This window comes from Vulpes lagopus, chromosome 21 (assembly GCF_018345385.1).
Source record: "Vulpes lagopus strain Blue_001 chromosome 21, ASM1834538v1, whole genome shotgun sequence".
Lineage (NCBI taxonomy): Eukaryota > Metazoa > Chordata > Mammalia > Carnivora > Canidae > Vulpes > Vulpes lagopus.
The window spans coordinates 39,645,935-39,661,104 of NC_054844.1; the positions used below are offsets into that span (position 1 = coordinate 39,645,935).

Here is a 15,170-nt window from a genome sequence, read left to right on the forward strand (position 1 = left end):
GGTTGTCTTCTCAGTACCTACCTAGCATAGCCTGGCTTATAACAGTCCACCTATGAATATCTGCTGTCTGAATAATGGGCTTATGGAACTATGGTAGAAGCATAAACAAATGAAAAGATTGTGAATAGAATGGGTAAAGTCCACTACCAGACCCTCCATAGCTACAACAATTTAACTTTTCTTCCTCCTCCTCCTACACACACACACACATACACACACAGCATTTTTTTCTCTTTCACTTATCTTTAATGTTGAATCTTTATCAAGATTATGGGTCTGGAACCTTTACCAAAAATGTTACCTATACAACCTGTACTCTTCATTTCATTATTTATTTCTTTATTCAACAAGTACTCACTAGGGTTCCACCTATGTACTTCCCTTCACTAGGCTGAGTGTTCTGGATGCCAAATACAGTCAAGCACAATCACTGCCTCCATGAAATTACAGTATCAAGAAATGGAAAACTTTAATGCACTAAACATACACACTAACACTAACTATGATAGCAAAACAGGGATTCATGTGATAGCCTACTGGGAACAGTTACTTATTATGAGCTGATGAGTTAGATCATACTGTAGAGAAACAGAAGAATTCTTTTTTTTTTTCTCTGTCAGTTTCTTTTCTTTTCTTTTTTTTTTTTTTGTCATCATTGCTTTTTTAATAGAATTAGCCGGTATTGGTGCTTTGCAGCTTTGTAATACAGGGAGGCTTATCATTTGAAACTTTGAAACAGGGATCAGTGAGACCCCCTTGTCAAGGAAGTCATATAGGAAATTACAGTATTAGATGGAAAATTGAAGTAGGTGATCTGCTTTTACCCTTCTAATCCAAATTCTTACTCAGGTATTTATAAGTCAGTGATTTACAACTTTGGAGCAAGGGGAAAGAGAAATACTGGACTATTTAGGCTTTTTCAGATATACTTAGCTTTTTCCCAAAGATCAGAAACAGAAGAATTCTTAAGAAACTCTTCAGAAAAGTTGAGACTCAGTATAGAAAAAAATACAGGCTTTATAATAAAAGAGTTCAGAGTTGGAATCATGGTATGAATCATTTGGGATGATACTCAAACACTTTTTGTTTCCTTATTTGAAAAATCTTTACTAAGTGATTTACTTCAACTTGCACCTGGAGTTTAGTAGGAATACCTGGAACTTAAATGGTGCTCAATAAAAAATAGTTCTCCTATTATTAAATATTATGGTGAATTCAGAAAGAGAATGATCAATGAAGATCTTTTTTTAAAAGTTTAAATTAAGCTAAGTGTCAAAAATAAATAAAATTTGGATCTACAGAGATGGCATTCTAGATAAAGTCGATGCTCAAGCAAAGGCGGAAAGAAAGGATGTCCATAAGGTACTTGGAAGAAAATATACTAGCTTGCCCTCTGAATTAGGGCTAAGAGGTAGTATATAGGACAATTATATAGGTACATAGATGCCAAATGATGGAGGCCATTCATTGCCAACCCTTGGTTGGAAGACATGGTATGATAGAGATACCTCTTGTCTTTGAGTCCTACATAGTACAAACAAATACCAACTATTCAAATTGAAAATTTGGACAAATAACATAACTTCTGGTACTCAGTTTTCTCTTCTGTAAAATGGATTCAGCAAGCTCTGCCCTTATTCATTCTACTCCATCCTCCAACATACAAAGGCAAAGAAAGACACATGCTCACACACAGGCACACAAGCACTAAGATTCACGATTACATGTTTTAGTCTTGCCCCAAAGATGATATTGACAATATATGTGAAAGTGATTGTAAAAAAGCTAAAGGAAGGTAAAATAACATCATTCAGTAACTTAGCTAGGTTTTAAATGGGAGTAAGAAACAGAGATGGAGAAGAAATTAGAAGTTTTGCAACATCCACTATAGACATTAAAATATGCAAATTACAGATAACAATGTTAAGCAGTTTTAACTGAAGGAAATTGACTAAATTAGTCTAGTCCATGTTTGAACAAATTTGTGAATTCCTTCAGCAATCTCTGAGATAGAATATCAACTATAGGGTAATATCATACTGAAATTGACCCATTCAGAATTGAAGCAGAGTATCAGTATGGGAAGAAATGTTCTAAAAAAATCAATATGGAAAAATACGAAATATAAGCTAGTAGGGCTCAAGCCTTCCTCTTCTGGTAATTGAGTGCAGTCAACAGAGGTTTGAGATTTATGCCTATTTTTATTTCTAGGTTATATCCTCTGTAAATGGCTTTGAGGAACCACAGCACCATCACAGAGTTCATCCTCCTTGGGCTGTCTGTTGACTCTCACATCCAGGCTCTGCTCTTTGTGCTTTTCCTTGGGATTTACCTCTTGACTATTTTGGGAAATTTATTGATGCTGTTGGTCATCAAGGCAGATTCCCACCTCCACACACCTATGTACTTCTTCCTGAGTCACCTCTCTCTCACGGACTTTTGTTTCTCTACTGTCATAGTACCCAGGTTGCTGGAGAACCTCCTGTCCCAGAGGAAAACCATTTCAGTGGAGGGCTGCTTGGCTCAAGTCTTCTTTCTGTTTGACTTTGGAGGAACAGAAGTCTGCCTACTGTCAGCAATGGCCTATGATCGTTATGCTGCTATCTGTCACCCACTCCTCTATGGCCAGGTGATGAATAATCAGCTGTATATGCAGCTTGTATGGGGTTCATGGAGCCTGGGGTTTCTAGATGCACTCATTAACATCACCTTAGTAATGAACTTGGATTTCTGTGAGGCCCACACCATCCCCCACTACAGCTGTGAGCTGCCCTCCCTCTTCCCTTTGTCCTGCTCTGATGTCTCTACCAACCTCACTGTCCTGCTCTGTTCCACACTCCTGCATGGCTTTGGTACATTCTTCCTGATATTCTTCTCCTATGCACGCATTGTCTCCACCATCCTGAGCATCAGTTCCTCCTTGGGCAGAAGCAAGGCCTTCTCCACCTGCTCCTCCCACCTCACTGCCGTGAGCTTCTTCTATGGCTCAGCTTTCCTCCGTCATCTCATGCCAACCTCAGGCTCACCTCTGGAGCTGATCTTCTCCATACAGTACAGTGTGGTAACTCCCCTAGTAAACCCCTTCATCTACAGCCTGAAAAACAAGGAGATTAAAAATGCACTGAGAAGAACCTTGGGGAAGTTTTTGCAACAGTACAGGTAGCAAACTGTGGTTAGAGATGATTAGGATTAGGCTCAAACTACATGCGTGCAAATATCTGTTGAGTTGATGTTAAGTAAAATGCTTGAATGCGCATCTTGTAAAATGCTGACAGATGCCTTAGTAAATAATTTTACTACCCAAATTCAGTATATTTTCTTCTAATTTTTTCTGTACATAGAGATTTTAATTGAACAAATTATTGAGCATTCTCAATGTGAAAGCATGAATCATTTTTAATTTTTGTCATTGAATATAGATGGGTACTATAAAATGACCCTTACTTATTTTCTAAAGAAATTTAAAGCAGATTTTTTAGCATTTTGGCTTATTTTCATTAAAATGTAACATACATATAGAAAATTACACAGCATGCAAGGATACAGCAACCAGATCAAGTCCACTTTGCAACACTATCCCAGACTCACAAGTAATCTAATTACTTTTGCCTTCTCTTGTTCTTGTAAGTGGAATCTACCATCTATTTCTTCTGTGCTTGACTTAATACACTCAATATTATACTTAGAGAGCTAACTCTCCAAGTATAATGTATTTGTATGTTGTTTTTCCTGTGTTGCATCCTTTTCCATTGTATGAATACATAACTTATTGATCTGTTTTACGTTTGAAGGATACTTGTGTAATTTCTGGTTTATGACTATTCTGAATAGTGTAGCTATCAGTATTCTTGTACACATCTCTTAGTGACCACAAATAATTTTATTTTGCTTTGTTTTATTATATACTTACAGGTGGTTTTGTTTGATTGTAGGGTGTGCATCATGCTTCCAAGCACTTTCCCAAAGTGGTTGTAAAACTGTGTATTCCCATAGTAGCTTATGAGAATTCCAGTTGCTCCCTATGGTGACTACACATGATATTTTGTTTCTTTCATTTTATAACTCTAGTGGGTGAGTTGTGATTGCAATTAAGGTTTTCTTTGCATTTCTCTGATAACTAATAAAGTTAAGCACCTTTTCTTCTTCTGCTTTGTGGATTGACTTTCATTCTTTTAATGTTGGTTTGATGAAGAGAAATTCTTAATTTTAATAAAAATCCAAGTAATCATTTTTTTCCTTTATAACTTTCCATTTTTGTGCTAGGTTAAGAAATTTTCCTTTACTCTGAGCTTATGAAAATAATCTGGGTTTTTTTTTTAAGCTTTAGCACTTTATGATAATCCATCTGGAATTGCTTTCTGTGCATAATGTGTAATAAAGGTCAAGATTCATTTTTCAATATGGAAATGCATTGGCCCATAACCATTTGCGTTCCCACTGCACTATCATATTACTTTCATCATAAGCCAGGTATATGTGTGGATCTGTTTCTAAAATCTCCATTTTGTTCCATAATTAATTTCTCTGCTTTTGTACCAATAACAATCTGTGTTTTATTGTAAACCTTATAATATATTTCTAAGGTTGGAAGTATAAGTGCTCCTTCTAGCTCAGTTCTTCAGGATGTGCTTGGCTATTCTTGGTTCTTTGTATTTTCATATAAATTTTTAGAATCAGCTTATCAATTACAAAACTGTCTAGGATTTTTATCGTGTCTGAGTCTATAGATCAAATTGAAAAGCTGTGGCATCTTTACAATACTGAGTGACTCAATTAACCAAGTTATATCCTTCCATTTAACTAGGTATTTTTAATTTCTCTAGAAAATATTTTACAGCTTTAATATAGAGTTTTTGTGTCCATTTTGTGTTTCATGTCTTTAACTCTATTTAAGTAGTATTATTTTTAAATGTTATCATATGTGTATTTTTATTGGGATGTAGAATTACAATTGATTTTTATGTATCAGAGAACTTCTTAGCTTCATTTCATCATTTTAAGGGGTTTTTGTAAATTAACTTTTTCATATTAATAAAGTTTCTTTCCTTTTCCTAGTTTGCTAAGTGTTTTATGCATAAATTATGGCAAATTTCATCAACTGGTGTTCCTATACCTATTGAGTTATCATATAGTTTTTCTGATTTTAGTAGTTAATAAGGTAAATTATATTAATTGATTTTTATTTTTATTTTTATTTTTATTTTTATTTTTTATTTATTTATGATAGGAACACAGTGAGAGAGAGAGAGGCAGAGACACAGGCAGAGGGAGAAGCAGGCTCCATGCAACGGGAGCCTGATGTGGGATTCGATCCCGGATCTCCAGGATCGCGCCCTGGGCCAAAGGCAGGCGCCAAACCGCTGCGCCACCCAGGGATCCCTATTAATTGATTTTTAAATGTAAAAGCTCCCATCAGGTTTTATTATTAGGATTTAGTAGACTTATAAAAAACTTGAGATTCATTCTCTCTTTTCTATTTTGTGGAAGAATTGTGTAAAATTGGTTGTTATTTCTTCATATATTCATAAGAATTCATTATTAAATTGATATGATTTGGGGTTTTTCCCCCAAGGGCTTTTTTAAAATAATGAATTCAAGTTATTTAGTACCTATTAGATAATTCAGAGCTTCTACTTCTTCTGTAGGACTTGGAAAAATTGTGTTTTTAGAGAAATTGGTCCACTCACATAAATTCTTAGATCTATTAGCAATTAAACTGGTTCATAATATTCACTTTATCATATTTTCAATATCTATAGTATATGTATTGATATCCTACTTTTCATTAATGATTTGCATATGTCCAATAAGAGGTTAATATCCAAAACATATTGCAACACACACATACACAAATAATAATCGAATTAAAAATGAATGGAAGACATTTTTACGAAGAAAACATACAGATAGCCAACAAACACATGAAAAGATGTGCAACATCACTCATCATCAGGGAAATGGAAAGCAAAACTGCAATGAGATTATCACCTCACATCTATCAGAATGGCTAAAATAAAAAATACAAGAAACAACAAGTGTTAATAAGGACGTGGAGAAAAGGAAACCCTCATGCACCATTAGTGGGAATGCAAAGTAGTGTAGCCACTGTAGAAAACAGTATGGAGGTTCTTCAAAAATTAAAAATAGATTTCTAATTCTCAACAAAATACTAGCCAATAGGATCCAACAACACATTAAGAAAATTATTCACCATGACCAAGTAGGATTTATCCCTGGGACACAAGGCTGGTTCAACACTCGTAAAACCATCAATGTGATTCATCATATCAGCAAGAGAAAAACCAAGAACCATATGATACTCTCATTAGATGCAGAGAAAGCATTTGACAAAATACAGCATCCATTCCTGATCAAAACCCTTCAGAGTGTTGGGATAGAGGGAACTTCCCTCGATATCTTAAAAGCCATCTACGAAAAGCCCACAGCAAATATCATTCTCAATGGGGAAGCACTGGGAGCCTTTCCCCTAAGATCAGGAACAAGACAGGGATGTCCACTCTCACCACTCCTGTTCAACATAGTTCTGGAAGTCCTCGCCTCAGCAGTCAGACAACAAAAAGACATTAAAGGCATTCAAATTGGCAAAGAAGAAGTCAAACTCTCCCTCTTCGCCGATGACATGATACTCTACATAGAAAACCCAAAAGCCTCCACCCCCAGATTGCTAGAACTCATACAGCAATTTGGTAGCGTGGCAGGATACAAAATCAATGCCCAGAAATCAATGGCATTTCTATACACTAACAATGAGACTGAAGAAAGAGAAATTAAGGAGTCAATCCCATTTACAATTGCACCCAAAAGCATAAGATACCTAGGAATAAACCTAACCAAAGAGGTAAAAGATCTATACCCTAAAAACTATAGAACACTTCTGAAAGAAATTGAGGAAGACACAAAGAGATGGAAAAATATTCCATGCTCATGGATTGGCAGAATTAATATTGTAAAAATGTCAATGTTACCCAGGGCAATTTATACGTTTAATGCAATCCCTATCAAAATACCATGGACTTTCTTCAGAGAGTTAGAACAAATTATTTTAAGATTTGTGTGGAATCAGAAAAGACCCCGAATAGCCAGGGGAATTTTAAAAAAGAAAACCTTAGCTGGGGGCATCACAATGCCAGATTTCAGGTTGTACTACAAAGCTGTGGTCATCAAGACAGTGTGGTACTGGCACAAAAACAGACACATAGATCAATGGAACAGAATAGAGAACCCAGAAGTGGACCCTGAAATGTACGGCCATCTAATATTCGATAAAGGAGGAAAGACTATCCATTGGAAGAAAGACAGTCTCTTCAATAAATGGTGCTGGGAAAATTGGACATCCACATGCAGAAGAATGAAACTGGACCACTCTCTTTCACCATACACAAAGATAAACTCAAAATGGATGAGAGATCTAAATGTGAGACAAGATTCCATCAAAATCCTAGAGGAGAACACAAGCAACACCCTTTTTGAACTTGGCCACAGTAACTTCTTGCAAGATACATCCACGAAGGCAAAAGAAACAAAAGCAAAAATGAACTATTGGGACTTCATCAAGATAAGAAGCTTTTGCACAGCAAAGGATACAGTCAACAAAACTAAAAGACAACCTACAGAATGGGAGAAGATATTTGCAAATGACATATCAGATAAAGGGCTAGTTTCCAAAATCTATAAAGAACTTATTAAACTCAACACCAAAGAAACAAACAATCCAATCATGAAATGGGCAAAAGACATGAAGAGAAATCTCACAGAGGAAGACATGGACATGGCCAACATGCACATGAGAAAATGCTCTGCATCACTTGCCATCAGGGAAATACAAATCAAAACCACAATGAGATACCACCTCACACCAGTGAGAATGGGGAAAATTAACAAGGCAGGAAACAACAAATGTTGGAGAGGATGCGGAGAAAAGGGAACCCTCTTACACTGTTGGTGGGAATGTGAACTGGTGCAGCCACTCTGGAAAACTGTGTGGAGGTTCCTCAAAGAGTTAAAAATAGACCTGCCCTACGACCCAGTAATTGCACTGTTGGGGATTTACCCCAAAGATTCAGATGCAATGAAACGTCGGGACACCTGCACCCCGATGTTTCTATCAGCAATGGCCACAATAGCCAAACTGTGGAAGGAGCCTCGGTGTCCATCGAAAGATGAATGGATAAAGAAGATGTGGTTTATGTATACAATGGAATATTACTCAGCAATTAGAAACGACAAATACCCACCATTTGCTTCAACGTGGATGGAACTGGAGGGTATTATGCTGAGTGAAATAAGTCAATCGGAGAAGGACAAACAGTGTATGTTCTCATTCATTTGGGGAATATGAATAATAGTGAAAGGGAATATAAAGGAAGGGAAAAGAAATGTTGGGAAATATCAGGAAGGGAGACAGAACATAAAGACTCCTAACTCGGGGAAACGAACTAGGGGTGGTGGAAGGGGAGGAGGGCGGGTGTTGGAGGGGAATGGGTGACGGGCACTGAGGTGGACACTTGACGGGATGAGCACTGGGTGTTTTTCTGTATGTTGGTAAATTAAACACCAATAAAAGTTAATTAAAAAAAAATAAAAAAAAATTAAAAATAGATTTCTAATATGACCCAGTAATTCCACTATTGGGTATTTACCTAGAGAAAACAAAAACACTATTTTGAAAAACTACAGGCACACCTGTTTTTTTGCACCATTATTTATAATAGCAAAGATATGAAAGCAATCCAAGTGTCCATTGACAGATGAATGGATAAAGATTACTCAGCCATAAAAAAGAATGAATCCTGCCATTTGCAACGATATAAATGGATCTAGAAGCTGTAATGCTATGTGAAGTAAGTCAGTCAGAGAAAGACAAACACCGTATCATATGATTGCACTCATATGTGGATTTTTAAGAGACAAACAAAAAAAAGACTTTTTTTTTAGGATTTAACAAAAATTTCTTAATAGTATTACCAGAAATATAATCAATTTACTGACTGTAAAGCTATAATATTCATGGTTTTCTTTTTTCTTTTTTTATTTTAATTCCAATTAGTTAACATACAATGTAATATTAGTTTCAGGTATACAATACAGTAACTCAACAGTTTCATACATCACCCTGAGTTCATCACTATAAGTGTACTCCTTAATTGCCATTGCCTATTTAACCCATCCCCCAGCCACCTCCCCTTTAGTAACCATCAGTTTGTTCTCTATAATTAAAAATCTGTTTTTCGCTTTCTCTCTCTCTCTCTTATCTTCCTTTTGCTTTTTTTGTTTTCTTAAATTCCACACATGAGTGAAATCATATTGTATTTGTCGTTCTGTGACTGACTTATTGCACTTAGTGTAATACCCTCTAGTTCTATCCACAACCTTGCAAATGGCAAGATCTCATTCTCTTTTATGGCTGAGTGAGTAACATTCCATTGTGTGTGTGTGTGTGTGTGTGTGTGTGTGTACATATATGCCACATCTTCTTTATCCATTCATCCACCAATGGATCCTTGGGCTATTTCCATAATTTGGCTATTATAAGTAATGCAGCTGTAAACATAGGGGTATATGTATCACTTTGAATTAGTGTTCTTGTATTCTTTGGGTAAATACCCAGCAGTGCAATTCCTGGATCATAGGGTAATTCTATTTTTAACTTTTTGAGGAATTTCCATACTGTTTTCCACAAAGGCTACATTTGCATTCCCACCAACAGTGCAAGAGGGTTCCCCTTTCTCCATATTCTCGCCAACATTTGTTGTTTCTCATGTTATCGATTTTAGCCATGCTGAGAATTGTGAGGTGAAATCTCATTATAGTTTTGATTTGCATTTCCCTGATGATGATGAGTGATATTAAGCATCATTTCATGTGCCTGTTGCATGTGGATTCTTTCTTTGGAGAAATGTCTGTTCATGTTTTCTGCCCATTTTTTAATTGGATTATTTGGTTTTGGGGTGTTGAGTTGTAAAGTTCTTCATATATTTTGGATACTAACTCTTTATCAGATATGTCATTTGAAAATATCTTCTCCAATTCTATAGATTGCCTTTCAGCTTTATCCTTTGCATATATATTAGTGGTTTTTAATTTGTTGTTACCGCTGGGTTTGTATATAACAACTTCTGCATATTGCAATCTATATTAAGTTGATGGTTGTTTAAGTTTGAACCCATTCTTTATTTCTTTCCCCTCCATGTTTTAGGTATATTGAGTCATATTTTACAACCTTTTATTTTGTGGGTTACTTGACTGATTTTTTAGAGAAATAATCATTTTTACTGCTTTTCTACTTCCTACTTTCATACCGTCACTTGTTTTTCCTTTCCACCCAAGGAGTCTCCTTTAATATTTCTTGCAGGACTAGCAGCTTAATGGTCATGAATTCCTTTAGTTTTTATTTGTCTTGGAAACTCTTTATCTCTCCTTCTATTCTGAATTATAGCCTTGCTGGATATAGTATGGATGGAGATAGAGTATTGGATGCAGATTTTTCCTTATAGCTCTTTGAATATATCATGCCTCTCTCTTCTGGGTTGTAAAGTTTCTGCTGAAAAATCAGCTGATAGTCTTATGATGTTTCCCTTGTATGTAATTGTCTTCTTTGGTTTGCTGCTCTAAAATTTTTTCTTCCATTTAATTACAATTATACCAACGCCTTGGTGTGTCTCTGCTTTTTTTGGGGGGGAGGGGTGCCTCCTGGATTTAGATATCTGTTTCTTCCCCCAGATTAAGGAAGTTTTCAGCTATTATTTCTTCAAATAAATTTTCTGTCCCTCATTCTCTCTCTTCTTCTGGGATCCCTATAATAAGAATGTTATTACATTTGATTGAATCATTGAGTTTCCTAAATCTGTTATCATTTTGCTTTATTCTTTTTTTCTCTCTTTTGTTCAGCTTGATCACTTTCCATTACTCTGTTTTCTAGGTTATTAGTTCATTCCTCAGCTTCTTCCAGCCTGCTATTCATTCCATCAAGTGTGCTTCTCATTGTGTTTATTAAACATTTTATGTCTGCTGTTTTTCTTTATCTCTGTGTTAAGGGTCTCACTGATGTCTTCCACTCTTTTCTCAAGTCTGGTGAATATCTTAATGGTCATTACTTTAAATTCTCAATCAGGCATGTTACTTATATCTACCTACCAATTCCTTTGTTCCTGTAGGGGTCTCTCCATGAACACTGCCTCTCTGGAACATGCTCTGAGGTGAGCAAATAGCCTCCCCACTGTGTCGCTCAGACACTCTTTAGATAACTGTTTCCATACCATATATAGTGGGCTGTTTGTCCTGCCTTCTCTCCATGAGCAGCCCCAATGCCCTACAGGCTCTCCCCAAGCCAAGCCCACTAACCTTTAAAACTCCAGGCTTTAAGACCCACTGGTTGTGAGAATGCATAAAATTTAGCTTCTTTTGCTTTCCAAGCCTATTGCTATAAGGATTCATCTTCTCCCTGTGGGATCCCCTGTTAGTTAGTCTGTGTCTTGCCCTTCTCTACAACTGTGGCTCCCTCCCACCACAGAGACCATGATCCATTTTTCTCCCAAAGTGCATGTCCACACTTCCTACCTTCTTAAATGTGGCCTCTTCTCTACCTTTAGTTGTGAAGCTTGTTCTGCCAGTCTTCAACGTTGACTTCTGGGGCATTTAGGATGATTTGATAATTATCTAGTTGTATCTGTGGGATGAAGCAAGCCTAGGGTCCTCCTACTCCACCACTGTCTTCCCCTTCTTCTCCAATGATTCAACAAGTTTATATATTATGTTGTGCTGCTCATCACAAGCATAACTACCATATTCTGGCTGCTTTTTAATTTTTTAAATAAGTATTGGAAAATTATTAGCTATTACATCTCTTTCTTCCACTTATTTTTATTATAAAAAACTGTATGTAATTATGTATACAATTTAGTGATTTTGGACGTATGTATACACTCATATTGTCATCACCACAATCAAGGTAATAAACATTATCTATCACCACCCAAAAGCTTCCTTGTGTCCCTTTGGGGGTTTTTCTGATGATTTTTGTTTTGGTAAGAACACTTAACATGAGATCTACCTTACCTTATTAATGAATATTTAAGTGCACAAAACCTATAGAAAATTATCTTTCAGATAGGAAATAGAAATACTTTCCCAAACAAGCAAAAGTTGAGGGAATTCATCCCCACTAGACCCGCCTTGTAGAAAATGCTCAAAAATTTCAAGCTGAAATGAACAGAAGCTAATCAGAGACATGAAAATATATAAAGTATACAACTCTATACAACTCTCGTAAGGTGAAAATATACAGTCAGATTTAGAAAACTCTAATTTTATGTAGGATGGTGTACTATATACTTAACTATAGTATAAAGGCTAGATGAAAATTGTTAAAAACAACTATAGCTACTATAATATTTAAATGAATACATAACATAAAGATAAGATGTGACATCAAATATATAAAAGGGAAGCATGAAAAAAATGGAGTCTTTGTAGGCAAAAATAAGGTGCAAAGAGAAGCTCAAAATGGACTATTTGATCTGTGAGATGTTTTATGTAAGCCTCATGGTAACCACAGAGCAAAAATCTAGAAAAGATTATTCACAAAATATTTAAAAAGTGGAAATAAAGTATACCACCATGGAAAACCACCAATTTACAAAGGTAGACAGAAATAGGGAAAAAGAAAAAATAATAAATAAGGAAAAAGAGAAAATGGAAATATGAAATAGCCAGAAAGCAGTCAGGAAGATGACATTAGTAAGTCCTTACATATCATTAATTACTGTAGATGTAAATGGATGAATTCATGAATCAAGAGGCACATAGTGGCTAGATGGATTTGTTTTAATGACTCAACTATATGCTGCCTACAAGAGACTCACTTCTGCTTTAAGGACATACATAGACTCAATAGAACAAAGAAAATAGGAATAGTTTTACTCATATCAAACAAAATAGAATTTAAGCCAGAATGGTAACAAAATATAAAGGTCATTATATAATGAAAAATTAGTCAGTTCATCAAGAGGATATTATAATATATTAAATATATACATATCCAACACTGGAGCACCTAAATATATTAAGCAAATATCGGGAGAAATAGATAACAATACAATAATATTAGGGCACTTCAGTACTCCACTTTCAACAATGGATAGATCATCCAGACAGAAAACCAACAAGGAATAGCTAGATTTGAATGATATTTTAGACAAAATGGACCTAACAAATATTTAGAATATTCTACCCAATAACAGCAGAATACATGTTCTTTTCAAGCACATGTAAAGGATTCTCCAGGAGAGAGAACACAGTAATAGTACACAAACCCAGTCCTGGAAAATTTAAGAATCCTGAAATCATCTTTTCTGACCACAATGCTATGAAACTAGAAATCAAGAGCAAGAGGAAAGCCAGAATATTTACAAGCATGTGGACACTAAAAAACACACTACCAAAAAACCAGTGGTTCAAAAAAGGAAATAAAAAAATATCTTGAAACAAACGAAAATGGAAACAGTATACCAAAACCTATGGGATTCTGTAAAACAATTCTGAAAGGGAAATTAATAGCAATAATGCATATGTTAAGAAATTAGAATGATCAAATAAACCCCTAACATCACACCTCAAGAAACTAGAAGAACAAATTAAGCCTAAAGTCAACAGAATTAAGGAAATAACAAAGATCTGAGGGGAAAAAAAAAACAAACAAACAGAAAAACAACTGAAATGATCAAAATAACAGTTTGGTTTTCAAAAAGATAAACAAAATTGACAAACCTTTATCTAGACTAAGAAAAGAAGAAAAAAAAGATTCAAATAAAATCAGCAATGAAAGAAGATACATTTACAACTATTGTTACAGGATCATTGAAATTATTGTGAACAATTAAATGACAACAAATTGGATAACCTTGAAGAAATAGATAAATTCCCAGAAACTAATAGCCTGACAAAACTAAATCAGGAAGAAATAGAAAATCTGAATAGACCAATAATGAGTAAAGCAATTGAATTGGTAATCAAAGGTCTCCCAGTAAAGAGACTTCTTACACTGCTGGTAGGAATGCAAACTGGTGCATCCACTCTGGAAAACAGTATAGAGTTTCCTCAAAAAGTTAAAAATAGAACTACCTTATGACCCAGCAATTGCACTATTAGGTATTTATTCAGAGGATACAAAAAATAATGATCCAGAGAGGCACAAGCACCCCAGTGTTTATAGAGGCAATGTCCACAACAGCCAAAATATGGAAAGAGCCCAGATATCCATCAACAGATGAAAGAATAAAGAAGATGTGGGCAATATATTATATATATATATATATATATATATATATATATATATATATATATTACTCAGCCATCAAAAAGAATGAAATCTTGCCATTTGCAAGGACATTGATGGAACCAAAGTATATTATACTCAGTGAAATAAGTCAGCCAGAGAAAGACAAATACCATATGATTTGTGTAATTTAAGAAACAAAACTGATAAATATAGGGGAAGGGAAGGAAACATAAAAATAAAATAAGATAAAAACAGAGAGAGAGAGAGAGGGCAGGTGCCTGAGTGGTGCAGTTAAGCATCCAACTCTTGGTTTTGGCTCAGGTCATGATCTCAGTGTCATGAGATCAAGCCCTGCATTGGGCTCTGCACTTAGCACAGAATCTCCTAGGGATTCTCTCTCCATCTCCCTCTGCCCCTCTGCCCCTCCCACTCTTTCTCTCTCTGTCTCTGTCTCTGTCTCTCTCTAGAGAAGCGAAATAAATAAATTCTAAAAAAAAGAATAATATTTCTGTAAAGAGAAATAAATTCTAAAAAAAAAAACAACAGAGAGGAAACAAACAAACAAACAAAACAGAGAGGGACAACCCATAAGTAACTCTTGACTATAGGGAACAAACTGAAGGTTGCTGGATTGGACATGGGTGGGAGGATGGGGTAACTGGGCAATGGGCTTTAAGGAGGGCACTCGATGTAAGGAGCACTGGTTATATGCAGTTGATGAATCACTAAATTCTACTCCTGAAACTAATAACACACTATTTGTTGTCTAACTTGAGTTTTTAAAAAATATTTTTTAATCTTCCAACACAGAAAATCCCAGGATCAGACCAATTCACTAGCAAATTATACAAACATTTAAAGAATTGATGCCAAT

The 15,170-nt window shown here is 35.4% G+C and overlaps 1 protein-coding gene across 1 annotated transcript; it reads left to right on the plus strand.

The window, feature by feature from the left end:
• Nucleotides 1-2,227: 2,227 nt before the first annotated feature.
• Nucleotides 2,228-3,163, plus strand: LOC121480362 (olfactory receptor 8S1-like). Its single transcript, XM_041736855.1, has one exon. The coding sequence runs from the start codon at nt 2,228-2,230 to the stop codon at nt 3,161-3,163; it is 936 nt and encodes a 311-aa protein (XP_041592789.1).
• Nucleotides 3,164-15,170: the final 12,007 nt, after the last annotated feature.